This window comes from Apis mellifera, linkage group LG9 (assembly GCF_003254395.2).
Source record: "Apis mellifera strain DH4 linkage group LG9, Amel_HAv3.1, whole genome shotgun sequence".
Taxonomy (NCBI): Eukaryota; Metazoa; Arthropoda; class Insecta; order Hymenoptera; family Apidae; genus Apis; species Apis mellifera.
In genome coordinates, this window is record NC_037646.1 from 7,545,336 (window position 1) to 7,571,137 (window position 25,802).

A 25,802-nucleotide genomic window follows, 5' to 3' on the forward strand; every position below is an offset into this window, starting at 1 on the left:
GTCATAAAAGATATACCATTCAAATATAATGAAAATAAATTACACAATTTATAAGATATAAGTTTTATATTATAGGATATAAATGTAAATAGAAAGGATGTAAATAATATTTTTTCATATAAATGCATGTGCATATTATATATGCGCAGAATGTAAAATATAACGTGCGCATACGCTTATATATATATATATATATATATATAAAACACTTGTATAAGAAATATGAAAAATGGCGTCCGCGTTAGAAAATTTGGAAACACAATTAGAGCTTTTTATTGAAAATGTTAGACAAATACGTATTATAGTGAGTGATTTTCAACCTCAAGGACAAAATGTATTGAATCAAAAAATGTGAGTAATGTATGTTGATAATCTTTCTACAATTCTTTTCTAAATAAATATTTAATATTATTCCATAAAATTTTCATTCATTTGTGCTAAAGAAAATTTAATTACAATTATTTTAAATTGTTATTATTTATAAAAAATATTTTAAGATTGATAGTAATTTTTCATAATTAAATAGAGTTAATAAAAACTTAAGTATCATGAAGTATAGTTAGGTTATAATTAAAATTTAAATTATATTAAAATTTGTTTGTTTGTATTGTTGAAATATTTATATATTATATTATACGAATTTATACATATTTATATTTAAATATTTTAGTCAAGGTCTAGTAAATGGCTTACAAGAAATAGATAAACTTAAATCTCAAGTTCAAGATGTTCATGTACCTTTGGAAGTTTTCGAGTAAGTATTTTAAAATTTTAAGAATCTAACAAAAATTATATTATATTTATATGTTATATGTAATTTTAGTTACATTGATCAAGGAAGAAATCCACAATTATATACTAAGGATTGTATAGAAAAAGCATTAACTAAAAATGAACAAGTAAAAGGAAAAATCGATGCTTATAGAAAATTTAAAGCAAATATGCTTGTAGAATTAACTAGAGTTTTTCCACAAGAATTAGCAAAATATAGAGCAATACGTGGAGATGAATGAAGTTAATATAAAGTGAATTATCTAAATCAATGCAATATTTTTTTGTTAATTTTTTTATTGTATTTTAATCACTTATATAATAAATATTTATTAAATAAACAAATTTTTATTATATATGTCCTATGAATATATATTATTGTATATGATATAATATGATATAAATTGATATAAATAATAAATTGTAATATAAATTATAATTTAAATTATACAATATATTTTATTATATAAAATATAATAAAATAATTAAGATAAAAATCAATATGAACAATATATCAATAAAATATGATTTATATTAAATCACAATAATATTTTATGATGATATTTTGAAAAGAGATAAATAAAAATTATTTATCTTAATTCTATTTTGATTGATAATATATTAGTTGATTTATTAATTGATTAAAAAATAATTGATTAAAAAGAAAATATTGATCCCACTTTGAAATATTTTATCCAATCAAAATGGATTTGGTTTGCGTCACGGAACAAATAAAATCATTCGAACGAAATCGTATTTAGTCATTCGAAAGACGAATCTGTGTTCGGATAAAACTTATAAAGTATTAATATGATCATTTTGTTACTTATTATTTTCGTTGTTCAAGTCAAAACAAATGAAAATGTTGAGAAATTCTATAGGTAAGTTTTATATTATCTTTTTATATTTTCGAAATAAAATTTATAAATAACTTTATTTGTTTCTAATAATTTTGTTAATGCATAACATATAACAATTAAAGATGCATTTTTATTATTTAAAAGATTTTATAAATTTCATAAAATTTTTTGGACTTTATTATTTTATTTTTCAAACGTGTCAAAATATATCTATAATCGAAGTTTCTCATATTTACAAATGTATATACATATCGATATGATATTTATACAATTGTATATGCATGAAATTTTAAACATGACTCCTATAATTATTACTAGAAATCATGAGTGAATAAAATAAAATATGTAAAATAATATAAAATAATATCAATAAAAATATATTGAATGCATAAAAATTAAATGTAAAGAGAGAAAAAGAGTTTTGTTCCATTTTAACTTTTGCAGTCTGTAGTGAAAGCAACAGGTATAGTACATAGGTAGTACAGTATATACCAAGCATACATAGTATGCGTTTACTTATGTATATGTCGTAAGTCGTTAATAATATCGAAAGACAAAATAAAATTAAATATAAAAAAAATATAACAATATCTAAAATTGTATTAATTTTTTAATTAATTTAAAAATTATTAATCAATTCATATTATTAATTAATTGTTATATATGTACATTTTCATTTATAAATATATAATATATTTTTTTTATTTTATTTTGTTCTTTTTTTTAATATGTTAAATAATTAATAATAAACAAAATAATTTATTTATGTATTTTAAAACAAAAAAAAAGAATAATGCATAAAAGAAGAAAAAAAAATAAAATTAGATTAATTTTTTCTACAGTTTTCCATGGCATTATAAATGTGAGAATGGTCTTTGTAAAAAAGAATTAATTACAAAGGAAGTAATTACACCTACTTCATTGGAAGTATGTGAATTATTTTGTGATGCATCAAGTTCCTTATGGCCAAAACCAACTGGTCATTTATCTTTGAGTAAATATATGGTTCAACTTGATCCTGATAAAATTTTATTAGTAGATTTACAAAATGGAACACAAATTAAATATCTACTCGAAAAAAATATATTTTTATTAAAAAATAATGTGAAAAATAGCGGTAAATTAGCAAAAAATGGTGGAATGAGTATGCTTATTCGATGCACGGGTTACGAAGAAATAAACAATATTAAATTAACTTTGGATACGGATGAAAGTTACACTTTAACTGTAATACAAATAGATGAAATGGTGAGCATATTAATACTTACATAAAATTTTTTTTGTTCTTTTTTCTTTCAATATAAATAAAAAAAACTCATATTTTTATACACAAGAAAATAGAAAAAAGTAACATAGTAAAGATGATGAAAAAGAAAAGAAAGATCGAAAATATTTTTTCTATATATTAATAATATTTGCTTATATATGAAGGAACTTTGACATTTTAAAACAGGTTTTGGATTTTGTTCGTTGAAGAATTTAAATTACTAAAATTTTATATTTAATGAAAGAAAATATTTATTATATATGTATATATATATATATATATATATATATATATATTTAAGAATAAATATCAATATTTTATAAATAATGAAACGATAATGGAATGATTTCGATAATTAGTTTTTTTTTATTTTTATCCTACAACATAGCTATTGGAAGCAACTATTACGGCGAAATCATATTTCGGTGCAAGACATGCTTTAGAAACATTAAATCAAATGATTGTTTTTGACGATTTAAGAAATGAGATTCAAATTCCTAATGAAATATCAATTATTGATGGACCTGTATATCCGTATCGTGGTATATTATTGGATACTAGTAGAAATTTCATTGATAAGGCAACAATATTACGAACAATTGATGGCATGGCCATGTCAAAGTTAAATACTTTGCATTGGCACATTACTGATTCTCACAGTTTTCCTTATGTTAGCAAAACATGGCCGAATTTTTCGAAATTTGGTTCTTACTCGCCTGAAAAGATTTATGATGAAAATGATGTGAAAGAAATCATTGAATACGGTCTTATTCGCGGCATTAGAATATTGCCGGAATTCGATGCCCCTGCTCATGTAGGAGAAGGTTGGCAATGGGTAAAATTAATTTTTCTTGAATTTTTTATTTTTGTTTTTTCCGTATAATTTTATAAAAGAGAAAAAAAGTTTAATTACATAATTTTATCTCATTTTTAGATCGGAAATGATACAATCGTTTGCTTTAAAGCGGAACCATGGAAAGATTATTGCGTTGAACCTCCTTGTGGTCAATTAAATCCAGCTAATGATAAAGTGTATGAAATTCTCGAAGGAATATATAAAGATATAATGTTGGATTTTCAACCAGATTTGTTTCATATGGGTGGAGATGAAGTGAATATAAATTGTTGGAGATCTTCGACTTCTATTACAAATTGGATGCAAACTGTTAAACATTGGGATCTATCAGAATCAAGTTTCTATAAACTTTGGCATTATTTTCAAGAGAAAGCAATTGATAAATTAAAAATTGCTAATAATGGAAAAGAGATACCTGTTATTTTGTGGACTAGTGGCTTAACAAATGAAGAAAATATTAAATATTTAGATCCTTCAAAATATATAATTCAAGTTTGGACAACCAAAAATGATCCTGTTATTGATAGATTGTTGCGAAATAATTTTAAAGTAATTATTTCTAATTATGACGCTCTCTATTTAGATTGTGGGTAGGTGAATAAATATTTTCAAATTAAAAACAAATAATATATAATAATGTTTATAATTAATATTCAATTTTATTTTTGTCCATATTTTTATTTCTTTTATATTGCTTTTCTTAGTTTTTCAGCCTGGGTAGGTGAAGGTAATAATTGGTGTTCTCCTTACAAAGGATGGCAAATTATTTATGAAAATTCTCCTTTAAAAATAATAAAATTGCATCATTTGGAAAATAAAAAAAATTTAATATTAGGTGAATATTTTTTTTATGTTAAAATAAAAATTGCAATGTTTTATCTACAATATTTGATTAAATTTCTTTTGAGATTTAAAAATTGGTTAATAAAGAGAGATTGTGAAACTTATAAAAAAATAATAATTGTTTGAAATTGATAATTAATAATGGTATAAATAATTTTATAATTTATTGTACATATCTTTATATTGTAATAGGAAGTGAAGCAGCTCTTTGGTCAGAACAAGTTGATAGTGCATCAGTCGATGCGAAAATTTGGCCTAGATCCGCGGCACTTGCTGAGAGATTGTGGTCAGAACCAGATTCAGGTTGGATTCATGCGGAACATAGAATGCTTAGGCATAGAGAACGATTTGTAAAAAGAGGAATCAGTGCAGAAAGCTTACAACCTGAATGGTGTTTACAAAATCAAGGCCATTGTTATGCATAATTTATCTTTAAAAAAATAACGAATAAATAACAATGATTATTTCTTTTTTGTTTCTTTCTTTTCCTTTTTTTTTCTTTCTATCTACTTTTATCAGTTAAACATTCAATTTAAATATTACGATTTTATAGATTAATCTTTGTAATCGTTGTAAATTAATTATTTTTCCTTTATATTTTTTTATTTCCTTTACATTTTTACTTTTATCTAAGAATTTTCTTCTTTATCATCAAACGGTGTTTTTACAAAATAAGTTATTAAAGTTCCCTTTCCTTTGACATATGTAGGCCCTCGGCATATTAATTCATAACCAGCCGCGATCAGAATTTTAGCTGTGTCTTCAGTAACTTGAACTTTACCCATTTCTCCGCAACTATCCATTCTTGATGCTACGTTTACGGTATTACCCCAAATATCATATTGAGGTTTCTGTGCTCCAACAACACCCGCTATTACAGGTCCGTGATTTAAACCTTAAAAAATTTTTTTATAATCTAGTGTATATATAAATGATATATTCTTATTTTCCTCTTTTCTACTTTATAAAAAAAAAATTCTATATTTTATACATATTATATATATTATTATATTAATAAATTTGTTAATAAATTTTTTTTATTTATGTCACTATAAATTATTTTCGAAATCTTTGCTTATATATTTATTAAATTTATAATATATTTAACAAGAAATTGATATTAGAATAATACAGTTTTATATTTATTTTTTAAAAAAACTCACCTATTCTTAACTTAAATTTTTGAAAAGATTCCTTGTTAATTTGATCTAAAATTGTCATCAAAGCGAGAGCAAATTCAATAAGAATAATTATATTATGATTTTCTTGTTTTAAGAGTTCCTGAAAGTTAAGAAATAAAATTCATAGTTTTAAGAAAAAGTTTAATTGAGAGTTTAAAATATAACGTTAATATTATATTGTTTTAATATTGAATTAATGAGAATGAAATAAAATATATAATATATGTATGTGAATGAATTAAAATGTTTTTACCTTTTCGTCAGTATCTTTTCCTGGACTAAGACCAGATGCTAACATATAAGTACTTCCAATAGTTTTAATTTTTTCGATTCCAGAAAATTTTGGTTTAAGCAATAATTTATCAAAATCACATATAATTTCATTTAGAAGTCTTAAACATTCCAATCCTTGTTTATTTATATCCGTTTCATCATAAAATTCTTTGTAATTCGGAATGGATGCAAACATAACAGCAATACTACTGTATCTTTCATGATAAAGATCCTATAAAAAAATTCAAAAGCATAAAAAAAATTTTCAAATTTTTATGTTCTCTTTGAATACATATTCAAATATAAAATACATATTCAAATATATATTTAAATACCTGAATTGCTCGAACATTTGTTAAAAAATGCTCTGCTACATGAGCAGGTAGTATATTTTCGAGAAGAATTTTGTTAATACCTCTCATAGTTTCAACTTCATCCTGTTCTATTTTTAATTTACTTTCCCATAAAAAATCTGTTCTTGAAGTATATTCAATTTGCCTATCCAAAACATGAAGCACAAGGCAAACAAGTAAAAGCAAACAACCAATTTGAAATAAATAATGAATGCGATAGTATCTGTGAAATATTTAATAATATTTAATAAGAAATAATTTAAAAAATTCAATATTATTTAAAAATATATTTCTAAATAAAAAATAAATGCTTAAAGAAAATCATTTCTTTAAGACAAATATTTTAAAGAAGAAATAAGTAGATAAGATAAAAATTAAATAAAAATAAACATGGAATCAATTATAAAATATGAGAATTTATAATTATATAGATAGAAGTGTAAGATAAAAACAATAAAATTATCTTATTTTTTATTTGTTGATTTTTACTTACTCGATGGCATCAGTTATCTGGTGTAATTGAGCGATCGGTGCTTGTGAAAATGCAATTATGATTATTGCTATCGAGATAAACATTATACAGAATTTTATTAGAAAATCAACGCGTAAATGTGTCCAACCTATAACCAGAGACATTACCGCAGTATATATGTATAACTAAAAAAAATATTATTTCTTTATATAAAATTATACATTTTTGTATTACATGATATTTATATGTATTTAATAGATTAATATTAATACATACTGATACGATAATATCGTATTTGTCTATTTGTACAATATCATTCAATAATAGACTAAGAATAGATGATGTAATCGTTAAAAACACCGTTATTAAATATATTATTATCTTGACTTTTCTGTTTAAAGATAACCAATTCCAGATACTGTTATCTTTGATCTTAATGTTAAACCAAAATAATATGGAAAAGATAAACAAAAATAATAAAACAGGAAAAAAGCAACTGTGAACTATGACACTCCTGTAAAAAATGTTACATATAATATAATATATATAATTCATTTTAGATTATTAAATATTAAATTTTTTTAATAATTCGATTAAAATTATATAATAAATTAGCTAAATTAATGCATGCTTGCCTTGGTAAATACATAATTTGAATGCCAAAAATCATAATATATATGGTAGTTGAAGCGAGAAAATACCATGGATATTGTTCATCAATCTGTTGACGATATTGAAATTCTTGATCTTGATCATTAAATCGATAAGTAATTGATGACATTCCTTCATTGCCTTGATATCGTTGTCTATTACATTCGAATAATCATATATAATTAATATACAGAATGTCTCAAAAAAGTGGAAATACTATTTAAGTGAATATACTTAAGATAAGTTTAAACATCATTTTTCTTTCGAAAAATTTTAGTTAATGAATTATTAACAAAAAATAGTTGCCAATCAGCACGTTAAACTAATCAAGTCGCGATGTTGTATACACAAATGGACAAAATTTAATAATTGAAGAATAAAATTCAATAAGTTATATTAATAATTTAATATTCAAATCATCGAATAAAAATATAGTAAATAACTTCAGTGCCAAATGACCTAAGTTATACGAAGAATGAATTAACTGTAATAGCTACGATATATTTTAATAAACAATTACTTAAACTTTATTTTTAACTAATTACTTTTTACTTTGGCCCAATTCTATTGTGTATATGTTACTAATCAAATACAATTAAGCATATTTGTTAATAATATAAAATAAAATAATATTTTTTTATTAAAAAAAATTATATTTGCTTGAAATTATGAATTTTCAGATAACTGATATTTCCACATTTTCGAGGCATTCTATATATGTGTACAGGATGCATAGATATGTATATGTATATGTGTGTATTGTATATGTATGTATTGTATATGAAATTTATAAAAACTGAGAAAAAAATTTATAAAAAAAGAAAAAAACATAACTCACTTTATATTGATGAAACAATTAGAATTACTGTTTATTAAAAGATTTGATTCAATCATGGCAATACTCTGAAATCAAAAGAAATATGTAGAAAATGTATGAAATTTGTAGATACTGAATTATTGGTATTTGCTATTTATTTTTATCTTTAATTTAAATTTTTGTTTTAATAATATTTCTCATTTATATCATTAAGGAATAATATTTTTTTTTTATCAATTAATAAAGACAATGAATCGAATGATAATTAAATATTTAATTGATTTACCGTTAGTCCAATATTTTTAGCAAGTGTAGCCTCTGCAATGTTAGCGAAAGGTTTATCTGCACCCCAACTTTCAAAATATTTTGTCATTTTACTACTTGGTCTTGATCTGTTAAAAAACAAAGTTATAAATTACTTTAAACATGCTGTTGATGTTTTCCTTTTTGCTTTATTTTTTTATTTTCTTTTTGTTTATATTATAATAATTATATTATAATTAAAGAAATAGCAAAAGAAAAAACACGAGAAAATTGTTTTTAAAATTAATTAAAGTGAAAATAAAGAAGAAAAAGGACATGCTAATAATTTTAAAAATTGATTCTATTATGATATGTTTATATAAGCAAAAGGGTTAAAAAGTAATAATTACATTTAAAGCGAAAATTAAACGCGAAGAGATGATATTGTAGGCAGTTTGGATACGTTAATAGAGCGGAATATCGAAATTGAACGATGAGCCATGTTCACCTTGACGGTATGGAGATAGTGCGGATATGTTCACCATTATCATTCATACGATTTTCTTGATTGGTTTTCTTGATTGGTATAATGTAATACGAGAAAAATCATTATTAAAACTAATTTTATTAAAATAAAATTAATTCACACGATCAAATTATAATTATATATATAATCGAATAATTGTCCCTATTTAATGCAAATGTTTTTTACTTTTAATATATAATATATCGATAAGAGAAAAGGATTTAATCTCACCTCTGGCGGTATTATCAGAAAAGTTTCAATATTATGTTGGGCAAGATAGACTTCTCGGGATCCTCCATTACCAGGTTCGACTTCAAAACGATTTCCAAGTTGAAGTAAAGTAGCTTTAGTTATATGCACTCTCCTTGAAGAAAAAAAATCTATTCGAAACGGAGCATTGGCTATTCTAACAATTGACACGATATAATCACTGTGATAGAATATTATGTAATAAATTACCCTGGTAAACCACCACTTTCCATATGATTTGCTAATGTAACATCATCGCTCCAAACATCGAATTGCCATTTTCGTAAACCAAGTACACCACATAATACGTTTCCAGTGTGTATTCCTATTCGCATATCCACATTAAATCCTGTTGCTTCGCGAACAAATCTAAAAAACAACCGTATCTATTCGTTTCAACAATTCAAAAAAAAAAAAAAATTAGCTTCTTTTTCCCCTTACTTAATAGCGTCTATCATTTGTAATCCCATAGTCACACAATTATACGCATGATTTGGTCGAGAGATGGGCAATCCCGAGACACAATAATAACAATCACCCAGAATTTTAATTCTCATGCATTGGTTGTCCTAAAAATCCATGTCTGAATTCTTATATATGTATACATAAATTTAAAAAATATTAAATTATAGAATTACGATACTTTATAGACATAAAGTAATCTATATGAAAAATTTTACCTGAGCAATTTGATCGAATCTTCCAAATAATTCATTTAATATTTTTACTAGACTTGAGGCTGATAATTGTTCTGAAAGCGGTGTAAAATTCACAATATCTGCATAAAGAATACTGAAAGGAATATCATTATTGTTGTTGCCTATATTTTCATTTATTAACAATAGTTTGTTTTATTTTTTAGCTTACCTAACATTATTATGCCGTTGCACATACATTTCATAGAATCTAGTTTGCTTATGATTACTAACTTCTTGACATGCATTTGCCATTTTCAACATAATACCTCTTTTCACCTGTCTCAATATTATTTAATAATATGGCATAATGACATTTGAATGATTTGATCAATCAATTATAATCATTACCGGAAGAAAATCTTACCTCAGCTGCGATGTAAGCTGGAATAACACTTAATAATAATTGTTCTTGTTGTTCTCTTTCACATTCTAATTTTATTCTGGACTCAATGACCGTTTTTGTTCTAGCAAAGGTTCTATTATGTGCTTTTGCAGTTAATATACTATAATACGAACCGGATAAAATTGCAGTGAAGAGAAAGATAATCTCGCTACATGTCTAAATTAATGACAAGGAAAAAGATCGAATAAATAATGAAGACAAATAAATTAAAATTACCGAAAAAATATATATATATATATATATATATATATATATATATATATATATATTTACCTGAACTATTTGATAGTAACTTGAATGATCGAGAAAAATGAATCGTATAGTTAAATGAATGATAATTAATATAATTGCAAAAATTGTTGGTGTCTGTCGTGTATCTCTTGGTAATACAGCGATCATTGCGTGAATTGTAATAAACAAGGGTACAGAAGCTCGAATGATTAAAGCTCCAATACCTAAAATACCTGATGCAACAAAACCTATAAGAAGTCTAGCTTTAGCGGACGTTAAAGTCGATGGTAGTTGCGTTACTAATAGTAAACTCAACGATATGAATAATAATATCATTAAAGTTGTCACAGGAACAATAATTTGAGATAAATCCTGTAAAAACATTATTAAATTAATATTATAATTATATTAATTGTTATTTAATTATTTGAAATGAAATTATATTTTTCATATAATATAATTTATTTTCAAGTGAACAATCATATAATAAAAGTTATTAATTTGCAAACAATTTGATTAAAATGTATCAAATTTATCTGATAGTTGTTAATATAGAAAATTAAAGTGAAAATCAATACACTAAATTTACCTGATAATTATTAATGTAAAGAATTCCTAGAACAAAAATTAATGCAATGACAGTGACAAATAGGATACCGATATAGAGGGAAGCTGTCAATTTTCCTTCATATTTGCTTCGCAGTTGATTAAATTCTTCAACGCCAATTTCTGTGGTATCATGTTTCTGTAAATTTTCTAAAACATATGCATACATTGTATATATTGATTATAAAATAAGATGATTAAATAAAAACAAAAAAAAAATAATATAATTCAATATCGTCATAGTTTTTCTATTATTATTGATTGTATGAGAAAGTATAACTTTATACATCGAGAATAATATTATATGTATATAACGTATCGTATATATATATGCATAATGATAAATAATAAAAATAATAATAAATAATAAAGACTTGTTAACAAAATTATAACAACATAAGATTTATATTAAATACCATAAAATATATGGTATTTATTATATAATTATGTGATAATATGATTTAATAGAATATATTATTTGACTGATCCATGCACTTATTGCATGTTCCATTAAAATAAAAAGAACTGCTTAAGTTTCTAAAAATTTTTTTATTATAATTTAATTATAAAGCTAACTAAAATCATAGATTTGTTTGTAAATTATATCAACAAGTTTATAGTTCTTTACACTTATTAACTGAAGAGTTGGCTGATTACCAGTACGAGTTATTTTTGATCTACTCGTCAGAAATTTATTTGACTTTCTTCAACTATGCGTAATTTCAATGTATAGATCTTTTCTAGATTCTAAATTCAAATTTTATTTAAATAATTTTATTATTTTATCTGAACACGATAATCAAAATATCATATTCGAAAATAGATAAATTATATTTATATTAATTAATAATATCATGTAGATTTTCATAAAAAAATTTACATATACATATATATATCTTAATATTATTTGTTATAAATTATAATATTAATTCTGATGAATTTCAATTAATTCAAAATAAATTTTTATTGTTTTATAATATGTTAACGACTTCTTTCGTTTTATTATTTTGAGAATATATAAAGATAAAATAATAAAATAAATTTGGTTAATGTTATGACGTTTTTCTTATAACTTCTATTAATTTTTTATTCTTATTTTATTAAAAAATAATTTATATTATTTAAATATATCTATTTTTTAAGAACATAATATCACATAAATTCTTATTATTACCTTTTTCTGTCATAATACTGGCAAAATACTCCACTTTTTTCTGTTTTAATCGTTTCGACTGGTCGATATTTTATAATTGATTATTCGATATTCCGTTTGTTCTTCGATCTTTAATCGATTAATTGCGCACAACTTGATTTTGATTTTCAGCGTTGATTCGATTAATTGAACAGTTATAAAACACGCATCACAAAAATATATACACGTACAAAATATGTTCGAAGTTCTAAATTTTGCTTAATAGAGATTTTACTCTTTTGGATTCTTGATCATTATATTATAGTGGGGGAAAAGGAAGAAGAGAAATAGGAACAGAAGAAGAGAAAGACAGGTAAATTAAGTTTACTCAATTGATATATCATTTTTATTACTATCATGTTTGTTTATATTTATGATAAAATTTTTTTATTAATTCGTTCTGGAATGTGAAATATTTTATTATTACTTGTAAGTAAGATGCATGATCACAATGATATTTTAAAGATATGCACACAATTATTTATTGCATATTATCTTTTAAATGCGAAGATTATTACTAGTGATTCAATTATAAAGTAATTATCTTAAAATTTTTCTGTAATACTAATTCGACTTAGCATATACTTTTAATTAAAACACAGATATATTATATTTTTCTAAAATATTTTTTTGAATTAATTAATGTAAAATGAAAATTTTTATTGTAAAACGAAAAATGATATCTACTATAATATTATACATGTATTTAAATCATTTTTAATTTTTGGATACAATTAAATTAAATGAAAAGGATCGATTACGCGAACAACATTATAAATGTTAAATCTTTTAAAATATATAATTTATTGATTGACTTTATGTTATTTATTATTAAGAAATAAAAAAAATATGATAGAACATTAATTTCATTTTTTTTTCTTTTTTTTTCTTTTTTTTTTTAACATTGGTTCAATGAATTCATATCAGGTACCCAATATGGGAAATATTTCATTTGTATTTTTTTATATTTCTTCCTCTGTTATTTATTTATTTCTTTTTTTTCACTTTACTTATTATGTATCACTTTATTCATTATTATGTATGATTCGTTTCATATTATAAAAATTCCATTTCACGTTCAATACCCACAAATTTTAATTGTTCTGTTGGTCCATATCTACAAGAAGAAAAGAGATATATAAATATAACGCATATGGAAAATATAGTACAGTAGTAATATTAATAATTTTATTATAATTTTACCTATAATCAAAAAATAATTCCTCGCCAGGTTGAATAGCTCTTTTGGCAAAAATACCTATTCTATGATCACCATTTACCATCATTACTTTCGCATAACAATTAGGATTTATTGAATGATTGGCAAATCTTATTTTATTTCCTTTTCGAGTAGCATCCACGACAAAATCTAAAAATGGAAAAATAATTAAAAATTTAATTTTCCAAACATTGTTAAGAAAACTATAGTACCATTCTTACCATTATTAAGATTAAAGAGAAAACTACACATATATTTATCATATACTTTTCCTCTTCTGTCAGCTTCATCTTGACTTATAATTTCACCACAATATTCCGATATAAATTCATTTTTTGCTGCAGATTCTTTAAGAAATATTCCCCAACCAGCTACATCGGATGGTGCCATTAAAAGATGTTTATCTGAAATTATAAATAATTATATGGTTAAAATTGCGATTTAAAAGATTATTGCTTAAAAAAATTTAAAATACTTACGAAGACCTCGTTGAACGCTAACGTTTTTGCAAGATATTTTGGTAATTTGAAACTGATCTGCACCACATGTCTGACATAAATCTGGATCACATTCTCTTACAGCTAGGTAACAAGGACACTGTTTCGTATTACATTGGGCTTTGCACCTACACCCTGGAAAACGATTTTGACATTCGCTACTACATTGGCAAAACTTCTCACAGAAGTTTTGAGCTTGTATACATGGACATGAGTTATCGCATTGTCTTCCCGGATGATCGCATGGTGCAAAATTATGGACATGATTGGCGCCTTAAAAGCAAAGAAAATAATAAAAAAATAATGTAAATTATGAATAAAAAAATAAATCAATATTATTTATTTTAGAATATTCACCAGAATCTTTTTTTAGCTGTATTTTTCTACAATGCATTGACCAAAGACGATGTTTCTTTTTTTTCTTCCGTGGTGGTGTAAAGTCCTTCAAATTTTCTACTGCTGGAATATCTGATGCTTCTTTTTGTGCAAATTGATATACTTCCTGACATGTTTTAGTCAACATAATCTGCGCTAATGCACATGGATTACCAGGAAAAGCCTTATGAAGAGCTCGAAATAGACTTTGTTCTGAACCTGTCCATGATGGTTCACTTTCTGTTTTTATTCGTTTATCGAGACCCAAAAGCGTAAACGGCGCTTGATTTTCTGGTTGTGCTTGATCTTCCATAGATTCTTCGGATTTTGTTTCTTTGTTGACATTTTGTTTAAAATCTAATGTGATAATATACTTTATCAGAATTTCAATTGATAAGTGCGAAATAGCTAATCCACAAAAAATAAAATATTCTGTATTACCTTGACAACCGCCTCCCTGACTATACTTATTACTATCATTGCTATCTTCGCTACTTGCTTCATTTCCAGAATCTACACTTGCTTGTTTTCGCACTTTTCTAGGTCCTCCACGTTTTTCATCACTTTCTTCATCCTTTATATCAGCCGCTTGTGCAGCAAGTTTTTCTTTCATTCCTTCCTATTCAAAAAGATTTATTTGCATTTTTATTTATGTATTTTTTAGAATATTATTATTATTATTTCTGTTTTTACCAAATGCATATAACATTCGGTTCCGCATGGTTCAGCAAAAGGTTTTAAATCAGGTCCTTTTCGTTTTTGTAAATTTGGTCCTGGATGACAAACTTGAAGACCTATAAGTAACAATGTAAATTTAGTATAAAGTTATTCCTTAAGAAAAATATCATGAATGAAATAGAATTTAGTATGTGGACACAGCGTCGAACGATGAACGAAATATGATTGCAGATGTATCCTTGATGGCATCTCCATGCTAAATAAAAAAAAAAATGAAAAAAAAGAAAAAATAAAAAAAAAAAATAGAAGAAAACAGAAAAAAAAGAAGCTTCGTTTAAATACGATCGTTTGTATGCAGTGTTATTCTTTACCTGACGGCGACGCTCCCCTGGCTGCTACAATAAATCAGGAATCATAAATAATCGCAATTAACGGATACAGCATGGTGTATGGCCATTAAGTTGTATCTCAGTATTGATTTTTATAATTAAATTAATATAACTAATTTGAGAGAGAGAGAGAGAGAGAGAGAGAGAAGAAAGAAGAGAGAAGAGAAGAAGAGAGGAGAGAAGAGAGAAAAGAGAAGAGAGAAGAGAGAAAAGAGAAGAGAGAAAAAAGAGAGAGAGAGAGAGAGAGAGAAAGTAAACCTTTTATGTGTTATTCTTATACTCACGATGGAGAAAACAGTCGTATTTAAAGCATCTTCTGCAGAATAATGTATGAAAAGAATGCATTGTTTGTTCTCTAGCTACACTCTTTGCATTTACTCCATCAATATTTGGTGTACATTCTGGTGGTAAAATATTTGGATCTGATTTTTCTGTTAATTCTATATATTTCTCTTTCAATTCTTCTGGTCTACCTTTGTCTGGAAACATACTTGATATTGCCTAAAGAATTAATATAATAATATTATAATATAAATATATATATGATACAAATAATATGACATAATATTTTTACATATTTTATTTACATTAAATATGTGCATAGATGGAAATGGATTTTTATCAGTTTTAGCTTCTTCTAATAATTTTTCACTTTTAGCTTCTATTTTAATTCTATCATCTTCTTTATCTTTTCCCTTTTTAATTTGTTCCTTATCTTTATCTTCTTTTTCATACTGCATCAAAGCATTTACTAGATCCACAAAAATTGAATCATCCATGAAACCTGATTCTCTGTCTCCATGTACCTATAATTAATTGATCAAAATTTCTTATAAACATTAAGTTATTTCACTATATTAATAAAATTAATTCTTATTCTTATTTTTGTATATACTTTTCCATCATAATTTTTTATCAATTCTTCGATAAATGTACCATCTTGGTCTAAAATTTCATCTCCCATATAAGGTATATTATGCAGCACAGTTTCATCTTCAACCATAAAATTTTGTTGTATTGGTGCCCAAGTATACATGGTTGGTATAGGAGTAACTGCATTAATAATTTTAACAGGACAAGTTTGTATCTCGTTATCGGAACTAGTTACTTCAGCCTTCTTCATACAAGATACATGCGGTGGTATATCTTGCATTGCAAGCCACATTGCTTTTCCATCTGCCCATCTTTTTTGTTCAGACATTAAAAGTTCTGAAAAGTAAGAAAAGTTAAAGACTTTGCTCTTGTAAGATAATAAAAGAAAAAGATACACTATACTAACCAGACATAACCTTACGATTTTGATTCCAAGCTACTTTTACCTCATCTGCTCGTTTGTAGCGTTTCATTTGTCGTAAACGCATATATTCTGATTTCACTCGTTTTTTCCATTCTGCAGATACTTTTGCTTTTGACATAGCAAAAATTAAACTTATAAAATATTTAAAGAACGTATATCTCGTAACAACGTTGTGTTATGTACTATTTTTATTTGACAATAGATATTCATGATATGCGATTGCCGCGACATCTCATGAACAAAAAGCCTGAACTGAATCGGTAAAGTAGAATCGGTAAAAAATGACATTAAAATGATAACAAGTTCAAAAATATATTATGTTAAATATTAATTCTCTTTTGCATTGTAAATAATAAGACTAATTTTAGTATATAAAATATGTATTCATATTGTAAAATGAAATAATTACATATATTTATATTATACATTATATTAATTATAAACATGAAATATATTTTCTAAATATGTTATAGAATAATATCGAATATATAATATTATAATATCGAATAATTAATATTGAATAATTAATTGAATAACTATTTTCTATAATTTTCCTGTATATATTCAATTAACATGTCATAACCTTGTAATAGAGAAGGAAATCAAATAGTGGAAGAAGGATAGAAATAGGTTAATAATATTAAAATCTGCGGCATTTTTAGAATATTGTAGATAAAATTATATAGACAAGAAGATAAAATAGTGCAAGAAGAAATAAATTTAGAAATATTATTATTATGAATAAAATATGAGTGAATATTAATGACATCTTTTTGGTGTCAAAAATACTTCAAGTTTAACATTTCTTAAAGAGATGACGCCACTAGTTAGATATTTATACAAAAATATTTTTAGCACTCAAAAGATGGCGTTCATCTTTAATTCTTATCCTACTTTATCACGAATATCTTTTTGTATATTCCGTATTACTAGTAACAGCTTGTAGTATTCATCCGGAAGATGACGTTGTTTCGCGAAATTTTTCGTTTTAGTTAGTAGTGAAATGTATTCCATTAACAGTTTACATAATTAAGGAAAAAATATTATAGAAGTCTATAATTTTCAAAAATAATAGAGAAATATTGTGAAGAAATATATACGCAGATATTTCAAAGCGAGAAACTTAATTAGAAGTTGAGAGAATTAGGGAAAAGGAATTTTTTTTAGAAAAAAAAAAAAAGAAAAAAATAAGATTAAAAAAAAAGAAATATAAAAATATTAATGAAATTTCGTGATTCATATTGAAAATTTGATTTTCCAGTCAATCACATGCAAGCATCGTGAAATAAAAAAAAAGACATTAGAACGTCAAATTTCAGATCAAACTTTTCAAAATGACAACGTCAATTAGCGAAATTATGCTTGTATAACTTATTCACACGCGAATAAACATAAAATTAATTTGAAAAAAAAAGGAAAGGAAAGATATACTTACACATATAGAACTCTTTTTGAGCCGAGCTTGAATATTAATAAAAAAAATGCAGCAATTGATTAGGCTGGCAAATTTTCTTGGTATTGAAGAAAATCTAAGCTGGACATTACTAAAGTCCATATATTAAAATTTTTAAAGGCATTTTTCCTACCTTGTCTCTGGTGCTTCATATTCTGTAACCACATCTTTGAAGAAGGTAAAAAGAAGTAAATAAAATTGGAATAACTATCTCTAAATAAGCACTTGTCGAAATTTTACGACAAAGAAATTTGAAAAAAAGGGAAGGAACAAATAAACTTTATTTATTTTGTTAAATACATATATATATATATTTTTTTAAAAATATTCATCATTTTATACGTATCCTATTATATAGATAAATGTGTACGTCGCTCGTCGCTGCCCAAGAATGCGAAAAAGTACAATCGATTCAGAAACGAATTGCATCTGGACCGCGGAGACTTCTACATCCACGTTTCCGGTGTTCAACAAACTGATTGGATACCCTGTGAACAGTTTTGTTCACGTAGACGTGTTAAAAGAGATAAAAATAGGCGTTCTATTTTTTTTAAAAGAGGTACAATACAATACGCTTCTTTCTTCCTTTTTTTTTTATCTCATTTTATTCGATAAAAATTTTGAGAAAATTTTAAACACACGCAAATTCTTTTTTCTTTTTTTTATTATCTTTATCACAGGTACGGCTCGTTTAAGGTGTACTGAAGGCACGTTTCGCGTGCATAATATTTATGGCGATGGGAATTGCATGTTTCGAGCGATTAGCTACATTTTATGGCGAAACGAGGATGAACACCGATACCTGCGTTCAATGGTACGATTCATTCCATTCTTCTACACCATCGATTAAAATTAATTGATTCGATCCATTCGTTCGAAACGGTTATCAATTATGATCAAATCATAAGTGCCTTCCAATTATTTCAATTAATCTAATATTTCATCGACATTCTAATAATAAATTCTCCATCAATCTCTTCATTTCTTTACGCTTCTCACTCTTACTCAGAAATGATAGAAATTCTGAAATATTCTTCGAAACAGGTCGTGCAACACATCAAGGAAAATTGGCACGAGTACGGGCCTTTCGTGATAGCTGAATGGAACATATCGGATAGACAAACTTATGACAATTACATGAGCATGGTGGGCACATTTGCCAGTGAACTCGAATGCACGGTGGCCACCAAGTTGTACGACATGAATCTGTCGATTTATCGCGAGATAAACGACAGGCACGAGCTTAAACGAGTGTTTTACAATCACGTTAGCTCTCATTTCGAGACAGCTAGGCTTTTATTCACTGGAAACTCGGACAGCGGTCATTATGACGTGCTGGTTCCCGATTGACGAATGTTTTTCGAGCAAGAAAAAAAAGAAATAAAAAGAAAAAAAAAAAAAAAAAAAAAAAGAAAAAAAAAAGACAAAAAAAAAGAATTGAAGATTCAATCTAGATACACGTTACTCTTCCCTTTTTTTTTTTTTTAATAGATACAATTTATATATATTTTCGTATCGAGATTTGCATATCTTGTAATTATGTTAATGATGACTCTTTAAACTTTTCGTCCTTTTTTTTGAAAGTATTTATCTTAAACTTGTGTCGACTTTTAAATTATATTTAAAATAAGAACATATGAACAGTTGGAATAAAATTTTGTTTCGCACGGAATGCAATACTTTTTCAGCTACTTTTTCATCCAAGTGAAACAAATTTTTAAGCGAATTTTTTTTAGGCTGTGTATTATATCGTCGTTCATAGACCATCTTCTTCTTCTGTTCATCTTTGATTCTACCAGAGAGAGGATGAGGAAAAGCTCGTTTTTCACGTGGGATAATCGCATCTGTTAAAATCGATCCAGTTTGTGAGCAACGTTATTCCATTGTAGATTATGCAACTGAAAGAGATAAATAAACAAAATAATAAAAAGGATAAATTAATTTTTGTCGTATATACATATATAAAAAAAAATAAATAAAAATTTGCTCCATATAAACTGATTGATCAAACTTTACAAATTGATTTCAATATTTACTTGATTACATGATTTGTAAAAAAGAATAATATACCCTATTTGATACAACAATTTGAACGTCCAGCTCACGTTATACTGATCAGTCTTCACAGCTCTCACTATGTTCTTGCTTACTTCTTCTTCATTTTGCTTCAATGAGCTTTAAATGAATTCATCAAGATGAATCAGATGAGAAAAATTTATCCACATGATTGGATGAAGAATTCTTAAAAATCTCCAATATATCATTACCTGGATTTTGCAATTGGAGAATATGCCAAAAATGTCAAGTAGCTGCTGTGCTCGCTCAATTCTTGACGCATACTTTCTATGAAATCTGTGTTTCAATACAAATACATTTCAAATATTGATAAATTAATACATACACTGTAGATAGATAGATAAAAAGTATCAGATATATTTATAGTATAACTATGAAAGATTATTATTCGAATATTACTTACACATTATAGCCGCTCTCGAGCTATGATAAGCGTCGCTGTTCAATGCTATTGGAGTAACACCGATTATATGCCCTCGTTTCTGATACAACATCATTGGAAGAAACGTCAAAACTGTCTGCGCGAATACAAAAAATATATATATATATATGGATATCGTAATCCGAAAAGAGGATGCAACGATGGAAGAATAATTTTGAATAATAATAATACCCAGAAATGGGCCATTAACGTCCTGTTGCTCGCGTCGAAGATGTTCTCGTTCGTTTCGTTGATGCAAGTAATAAGAACGTCGATCCTTCCGATGTCTTTCTTCACTTTTTGAACCGTCCCTCTGATCGCATCTTTATCCAAGAAATCACACTCGTAAGTGAATATCATCGATCCGGATCGCGATAACGAGTCGTCGTTCGACCTCCTCTGCCTCGGCTCGACGATCAAATGTCGTTGCTTCAATCTGGTTACCGTTTCCTCGATCGTTTTCGAATCTTTGTCCACGCAGATCACGGAACATCCGTTCTTTAAAAATTCACTCGCCAAAGACTCGCCCAATGAGGAAGAAACGCCGGCAATCTGGAAGAAAAAAAAAAAAGAAAGGAAGAAATTAAGCGTAAAATAAATCTAAAAATAGTATTCTTCTTTTATTTTAATCCTAATATATCTCTTTTCTTTTTTTTTTATCGTCGTTATTGTCACGAATACACAATTATAGATATAGAAGTAAAGCAAGGAAGATAAATTTTCGAGAAGGATAAAAGGAAGTCGAAGGGGGGAAATAATCTGGTATATCTTACCAAAATTATGTCTCCTGTTAAATCCCTGGGTGGTTTCGGCAATAAAGATTTTATGAACGTGAGAATGGCCAGGAAAATACTTAAAAAGGTGCTAATTAAGAATTCGAAGGTGAGAAAGAACCAAAGAGTGGATACGGAGTGTCTCAGTTGTGAGTTTACAACTACCGCATCATCCTTCACGGAAGACATCGTACACTGAAAGAAGAAAAGGAAAAGAGGTTAATAGGTAAATGAGAAGATAAAAATAAATAAATCTAAATCGATAAACCGAACGAACGAGGTGTTAGGGAAGAATGTTAAATATTAGAAAAAAAAAAAAAAAGAAATTGTAGAAAGATAAGAATAAAGATTTCGAATGATCAGAAGAAATTATTGCACTCGCGAGACACTCTCGATAAATGAATGAACTGTTATATTGAAAATTTCCGTGAAAGTATTCCATTCGACGAAAGTAAGGTAACGATTATTGCATAAGGAGAGAAAATTATTTCTCGTTTCATTAGTTTATCAAATATATTTTAACAGTGTTCCGTTTCGAAATTGGAAATTCTATCAATATTCGACCGATTTCACAGTTGAAGTTAACAAAATCGAAACACCACTGTTGGTTACCCAACAAATTCGAAGCCTTTATGAACCTTTCATCCCCTCTTGAAGAGTTTATAAGGCTCGCCTAAATACCGTAGTGTCGATTTTATTCTTGCATTTCGTTTTCCTAACATTTTATCCACCCAATTCTAGAGAGTGTAGGCACGACTGCAATTTAACACGATATTTTAATTTTATTTTCTAATTCCTGCATCCATTTATATATATATATTATAGTTATGGAATGTTGTTCCATTCCGGATTGGCCAGAGAGTGTTATTAAAAATTTTCTTAATTTATTTTCTAAAAAAAATTTAAGATAGATTTACATTCAGAGATTTCAATCGCTTTTTAATCTAACGAAACAAATGAATAATAAAAATTTAAGAAAGGATATCACGAAAGGTAATCCAGTGTATTTTTAAACAAGAGAATATACTAGTTTTGAGAAAGAACGAGAAAGAATGATTAGAAAAGAAAAAAGAAAGTCTCGCTTTAATAAACCCTTCTTTTCTTTCCTCGGGTTTCTACATAACTTTATAACGAAACCAGGCTATTAATTATAGAGTAAAGGTACATAATTTTTCCAGAATATATGACATAATACATGGTATTTCTGTTTTTTTTATAATTCATCACTTTGTAACAAGTATTATTTATTTGATTAAATAATACTTATTTTCCTTTTTTTTCATTTATTACACCAAAATTTCCTACTTTTTATCCAACTTTTTTTATACTTTTAATAAATACTATTTTATTCATTATCATATTATTACAATTTTATAACAATTTATTATAAATTGAAGATAGAAAGAAAACTTTCTATGCTTTATATATATATTCTTAGGAATAATTTATAACAAGAAATATCGTGCAAAATATTTCAAAAAAATTTAAATTTCTTCACAGCTATACAGATTTATCCAATTTATTCTATTTTTTTTTTTTTGTTATTGAATATATATATAGCAGCTGTACAAGCTGTATCAAAACAAAAAAAAAATGTATACATTGCACAACGCGTATTACGTGAAAGCAAGTCTGAACGATAACGATACGTATAAGGCACGATTCGAAACTGAACTGTGCTACACACGGAATGCAACCGGTTAAATTTCTTCCGTGTTCAACCCGTTGAATTTTTTTCATTATTCATGAAATAGTTGGCCCGTTACGAATTCTTTCTAACCGTATCTAACGTTGTATCCAATAAGTTAGGGAGTGGAAAGTAAAAACACTATTCGAACATTATTCAACAATGAATGAAGAAATGATAAGGAAAGAAGAAAAAGAAAAAATAGAATACAACGAAAAAAAAAAAAAAACGAGAATAAATTTTGAACTTGATCGACTCGATAAATTTTTTTCGAGAGGTGGAAGAGATTTTTTTTAAATCTTTATGAGAAGAATGAAGGAAAAAATTCAATCTATAACGCGTGCAAATTTTCTTTAGTATTATAGAAAGGTTGATAACCAATGCGTGAATAACCTTGTGACCTTGAATCATGTAACACAGTCTCTATAAGATGTTTGTCATGAACTTGATTCTTCGACCTGTTTCAAGGTAAACCTGTACGTAAATGCGCATAAGCAAATCTATAATAATTAGAAAAATAGGAGAAATGTATAAAAGTATTACTTATCATTACTTTTAAAAAAAGTAGTTAAATACTACGATTAAACGATGTCGTTTCGTTTATCACTTTGGCCGAAACTCGTACGATTCGTCGATAATTTCAAAATAATTTCACTTTTAATAATAATTTTTAAAACACATTTTAAAATAACTTTTAATCCTTTTGCGCACATTCGTTCATCATTTCAATTAATTTTTTATATGAGACGAAATAATTATCGTATTATTCTTAATAAAATGTTTCGAAAGGACGTATGTCGCGAAATGGATCAATTTCGAAGGACGGGAAAGAAATCAGACGAGTTTTAAATAATTTCTCTCTTGGGATAAACGATCGAAGTAACGAGAAAAAAATATTCACTGTTTGTCAAATCTTCTGAATCTTCTTGTTCTTATTTATAGAGAGTAAATCGCACATTTTGGAGGAAAAAAAAAAAGGAACAATTACCTGTAATTGTATATGTAATTCGATTATGGGTCGAAAATGAATGTTAATTAATTAACAATTACAAAAGTCATCGTGGGTATACCGTTACTTTGTTAAAAAAACACATTGCAAATTACACTGAAATTTTTAAAGTGCTAGAAACTACCGGTTCAAACTCCACTCAACAGAATCCGACTGCTGCTTGAACTTGACTGAAGGTAGGCTTCTTGAAACAGGATAAACTATAGGTAGTAACAACATCATTAATTTTATACTTACATTATTTAGATTTTGCTCACGTTTATATTTGACCTTTCATCTGCATCATGTTTTTCTACATTCAAGAATAAATGAATTGTAATAAAAATTGCTCGTGGGCAAGCGTTTAACAAAAGAATTTATTTTATGCTATAACGTGATATTTAAATTTAATGATTATAATTTATTCGAAATCACAGAGATGAATTTCGAAAGTGTAATTGTAAAATAAAAAAAAAAAAAAAGAAAATAAAAAAAGGAAAGAAAGAAAGAAACAAAGAAAGAAAGAAAGAAATTAATAATGATGTAATACTTTGAGTTATTTTTTTAAAATTAATTTCAAAATCGTGAACTATGATCGGAAAAAAACCATATGGATGAATGGTTATTAAAAGAAGAAGAAATGACGCATATAAGAAAAAAAAAAAACATATTTTAAAAGTCTAAATGAATAAAAAGAAGAAAAAGAAAATGATTTACTTCGATCAATCAAGAAAGATTATTCAATAAATTTTTTTCTTAAAATATAATATACAATTAAAATAAAATACATGTACGATCGAGAAAGATGTTTGTGATGATGATGATGATGATGATTCACTAAGTTTTTTCTTTCTTTTTGTATAATAACATTTTAATTATTTTCCACAGAGATAATATTTATGTAATAACTATTTATGTAATAAAACAGATTTTAATTGAATTTCTATATTTATTTTTATTATTTAAAAAAAGTTTTTCTAACTTTTTATTTGTATTCAAATGAGCAATTAAACTTAATTAATTTGGAATATGGATATGCATATTTTAAAGAAAAGATCATTATAATAAATGCTATAATAAATTCTGTAATTCGCTTATAATCCTATAATATCATATGTAATAAATGAAGAAGCTCTTAAAATTCAAAATATAAATATATAAAAAAATAGATAAAAAAATAATCGTTATAAATGTTAATTTTATAAATTAGATTTTGTTTCTTTTCTCACACACGATATAAGTTATTTTTCTTAAAAAATTTATTATTAATTGTAAAAAATGAAAATTAAATTTGAAAAATCTTTGATGATTGAAATATTGTTATTTTAATTTTCTGATATGTTTTCTTCATTTTTTTTTAAATTTATTCTATTTTTATTTCTACATTTTTTAAGAAATTTAATCTTTTAGTGAAATTTATAGTCTATAGTGACAAAAACAAGTATCGATATTTAATT

At 25.7% G+C, this 25,802-nt stretch overlaps 6 protein-coding genes across 14 annotated transcripts; 3 read left to right on the plus strand and 3 right to left on the minus strand.

Annotated features, from left to right (window-relative positions):
* Positions 1 to 207: 207 nt before the first annotated feature.
* On the plus strand, positions 208 to 1,116 carry LOC552403 (mediator of RNA polymerase II transcription subunit 10). The gene is made up of 3 exons (XM_624776.5): positions 208 to 351; positions 671 to 754; positions 824 to 1,116. The coding sequence occupies exons 1-3, from the start codon at positions 230 to 232 to the stop codon at positions 1,011 to 1,013; spliced, it is 396 nt and encodes a 131-aa protein (XP_624779.1). The 5' UTR covers positions 208 to 229; the 3' UTR covers positions 1,014 to 1,116.
* A 371-nt stretch (positions 1,117 to 1,487) lies between these two features.
* Positions 1,488 to 5,065, plus strand: LOC725178 (chitooligosaccharidolytic beta-N-acetylglucosaminidase). Its single transcript, XM_003249866.4, has 6 exons — positions 1,488 to 1,652; positions 2,474 to 2,879; positions 3,287 to 3,733; positions 3,833 to 4,344; positions 4,459 to 4,589; positions 4,790 to 5,065. Exons 1-6 carry the CDS (start codon positions 1,582 to 1,584, stop codon positions 5,020 to 5,022), a joined length of 1,800 nt encoding a protein of 599 aa, XP_003249914.1. The 5' UTR covers positions 1,488 to 1,581; the 3' UTR covers positions 5,023 to 5,065.
* A 142-nt stretch (positions 5,066 to 5,207) lies between these two features.
* On the minus strand, positions 5,208 to 12,742 carry LOC552216 (adenylate cyclase type 2). Its single transcript, XM_624593.6, has 19 exons — positions 12,475 to 12,742; positions 11,284 to 11,450; positions 10,737 to 11,066; positions 10,425 to 10,619; positions 10,230 to 10,336; positions 10,043 to 10,154; positions 9,804 to 9,931; positions 9,573 to 9,731; positions 9,345 to 9,477; positions 9,096 to 9,163; positions 8,631 to 8,736; positions 8,366 to 8,430; positions 7,512 to 7,682; positions 7,153 to 7,390; positions 6,898 to 7,061; positions 6,387 to 6,627; positions 6,032 to 6,283; positions 5,761 to 5,878; positions 5,208 to 5,492 (listed from the first exon to the last, which is right to left on the minus strand). The coding sequence occupies exons 1-19, from the start codon at positions 12,485 to 12,487 to the stop codon at positions 5,227 to 5,229; spliced, it is 3,033 nt and encodes a 1,010-aa protein (XP_624596.4). The 5' UTR covers positions 12,488 to 12,742; the 3' UTR covers positions 5,208 to 5,226.
* A 789-nt stretch (positions 12,743 to 13,531) lies between these two features.
* On the minus strand, positions 13,532 to 17,145 carry LOC552235 (histone-lysine N-methyltransferase E(z)). 3 transcript variants are annotated; one of them, XM_006561687.3, is made up of 12 exons: positions 16,930 to 17,145; positions 16,546 to 16,859; positions 16,238 to 16,456; positions 15,935 to 16,151; positions 15,633 to 15,653; positions 15,277 to 15,377; positions 15,025 to 15,202; positions 14,566 to 14,940; positions 14,191 to 14,481; positions 13,933 to 14,115; positions 13,696 to 13,861; positions 13,532 to 13,609 (listed from the first exon to the last, which is right to left on the minus strand). In XM_006561687.3, exons 1-12 carry the CDS (start codon positions 17,063 to 17,065, stop codon positions 13,549 to 13,551), a joined length of 2,262 nt encoding a protein of 753 aa, XP_006561750.1. In that variant the 5' UTR covers positions 17,066 to 17,145; the 3' UTR covers positions 13,532 to 13,548. The 3 variants fall into 3 exon arrangements, with proteins under 3 accessions (XP_006561750.1, XP_016769539.1, XP_003249917.1); XM_016914050.2 differs by having other exon boundaries at positions 15,633 to 15,656; XM_003249869.4 differs by lacking the exon at positions 15,633 to 15,653 and having other exon boundaries at positions 16,930 to 17,144.
* Positions 17,146 to 17,930: 785 nt separating this feature from the next.
* Positions 17,931 to 19,811, plus strand: LOC100577440. Of its 2 annotated transcripts, none has more exons than XM_026442800.1 (3): positions 17,931 to 18,578; positions 18,759 to 19,214; positions 19,445 to 19,811. In XM_026442800.1, the coding sequence occupies exons 2-3, from the start codon at positions 18,792 to 18,794 to the stop codon at positions 19,748 to 19,750; spliced, it is 729 nt and encodes a 242-aa protein (XP_026298585.1). In that variant the 5' UTR covers positions 17,931 to 18,578; positions 18,759 to 18,791; the 3' UTR covers positions 19,751 to 19,811. The 2 variants fall into 2 exon arrangements, with proteins under 2 accessions (XP_026298585.1, XP_006561760.1); XM_006561697.3 differs by lacking the exon at positions 17,931 to 18,578 and having other exon boundaries at positions 18,672 to 18,959; positions 19,081 to 19,214.
* Positions 19,812 to 19,872: 61 nt separating this feature from the next.
* LOC725026 (retinol dehydrogenase 10-A) lies at positions 19,873 to 24,574 on the minus strand. 6 transcript variants are annotated; one of them, XM_006561689.3, is made up of 7 exons: positions 23,751 to 23,852; positions 21,671 to 21,865; positions 21,090 to 21,449; positions 20,880 to 20,994; positions 20,668 to 20,752; positions 20,471 to 20,575; positions 19,873 to 20,298 (listed from the first exon to the last, which is right to left on the minus strand). In XM_006561689.3, the coding sequence occupies exons 1-7, from the start codon at positions 23,766 to 23,768 to the stop codon at positions 20,226 to 20,228; spliced, it is 951 nt and encodes a 316-aa protein (XP_006561752.1). In that variant the 5' UTR covers positions 23,769 to 23,852; the 3' UTR covers positions 19,873 to 20,225. The 6 variants fall into 6 exon arrangements, with proteins under 6 accessions (XP_006561752.1, XP_006561757.1, XP_006561754.1 ...); XM_006561691.2 differs by lacking the exon at positions 23,751 to 23,852 and adding an exon at positions 24,491 to 24,574 and having other exon boundaries at positions 20,166 to 20,298; XM_006561690.3 differs by lacking the exon at positions 23,751 to 23,852 and adding an exon at positions 24,346 to 24,533 and having other exon boundaries at positions 20,166 to 20,298.
* Positions 24,575 to 25,802: the final 1,228 nt, after the last annotated feature.

Excerpts from the sequence above, each read along its gene's own strand:
- LOC552403 (XM_624776.5), top strand. The coding sequence starts at position 230 with ATGGCGTCCGCGTTAGAAAATTTGGAAACACAATTAGAGCTTTTTATT. Across the intron at positions 352-670 it reads AATGTATTGAATCAAAAAAT|TCAAGGTCTAGTAAATGGCT; the intron begins GTGAGTAATGTA and ends TAAATATTTTAG. Across the intron at positions 755-823 it reads GTACCTTTGGAAGTTTTCGA|TTACATTGATCAAGGAAGAA; the intron begins GTAAGTATTTTA and ends ATGTAATTTTAG.
- LOC725178 (XM_003249866.4), top strand. The coding sequence starts at position 1,582 with ATGATCATTTTGTTACTTATTATTTTCGTTGTTCAAGTCAAAACAAAT. Across the intron at positions 1,653-2,473 it reads AATGTTGAGAAATTCTATAG|TTTTCCATGGCATTATAAAT; the intron begins GTAAGTTTTATA and ends TTTTTTCTACAG. Across the intron at positions 4,590-4,789 it reads TAAAAAAAATTTAATATTAG|GAAGTGAAGCAGCTCTTTGG; the intron begins GTGAATATTTTT and ends ATATTGTAATAG.
- LOC552216 (XM_624593.6), bottom strand. Across the intron at positions 9,164-9,344 it reads TTCTGATAATACCGCCAGAG|AAAACCAATCAAGAAAATCG; the intron begins GTGAGATTAAAT and ends ATACCAATCAAG. Across the intron at positions 5,879-6,031 it reads GAAAAGATACTGACGAAAAG|GAACTCTTAAAACAAGAAAA; the intron begins GTAAAAACATTT and ends CTTAACTTTCAG.
- LOC552235 (XM_016914050.2), bottom strand. The coding sequence starts at position 17,065 with ATGTCAAAAGCAAAAGTATCTGCAGAATGGAAAAAACGAGTGAAATCA. Across the intron at positions 15,657-15,934 it reads ATACGACTGTTTTCTCCATC|CAGCCAGGGGAGCGTCGCCG; the intron begins GTGAGTATAAGA and ends GATTTATTGTAG. Across the intron at positions 14,116-14,190 it reads TAGCGTTCAACGAGGTCTTC|ATAAACATCTTTTAATGGCA; the intron begins GTAAGTATTTTA and ends TTATAATTTCAG.
- LOC100577440 (XM_026442800.1), top strand. The coding sequence starts at position 18,792 with ATGCGAAAAAGTACAATCGATTCAGAAACGAATTGCATCTGGACCGCG. Across the intron at positions 19,215-19,444 it reads ACCGATACCTGCGTTCAATG|GTCGTGCAACACATCAAGGA; the intron begins GTACGATTCATT and ends TCTTCGAAACAG.
- LOC725026 (XM_006561689.3), bottom strand. Across the intron at positions 21,450-21,670 it reads TAACAGGAGACATAATTTTG|ATTGCCGGCGTTTCTTCCTC; the intron begins GTAAGATATACC and ends TTTTTCTTCCAG. Across the intron at positions 20,299-20,470 it reads AAATTGTTGTATCAAATAGG|TTGCATAATCTACAATGGAA; the intron begins GTATATTATTCT and ends TATCTCTTTCAG.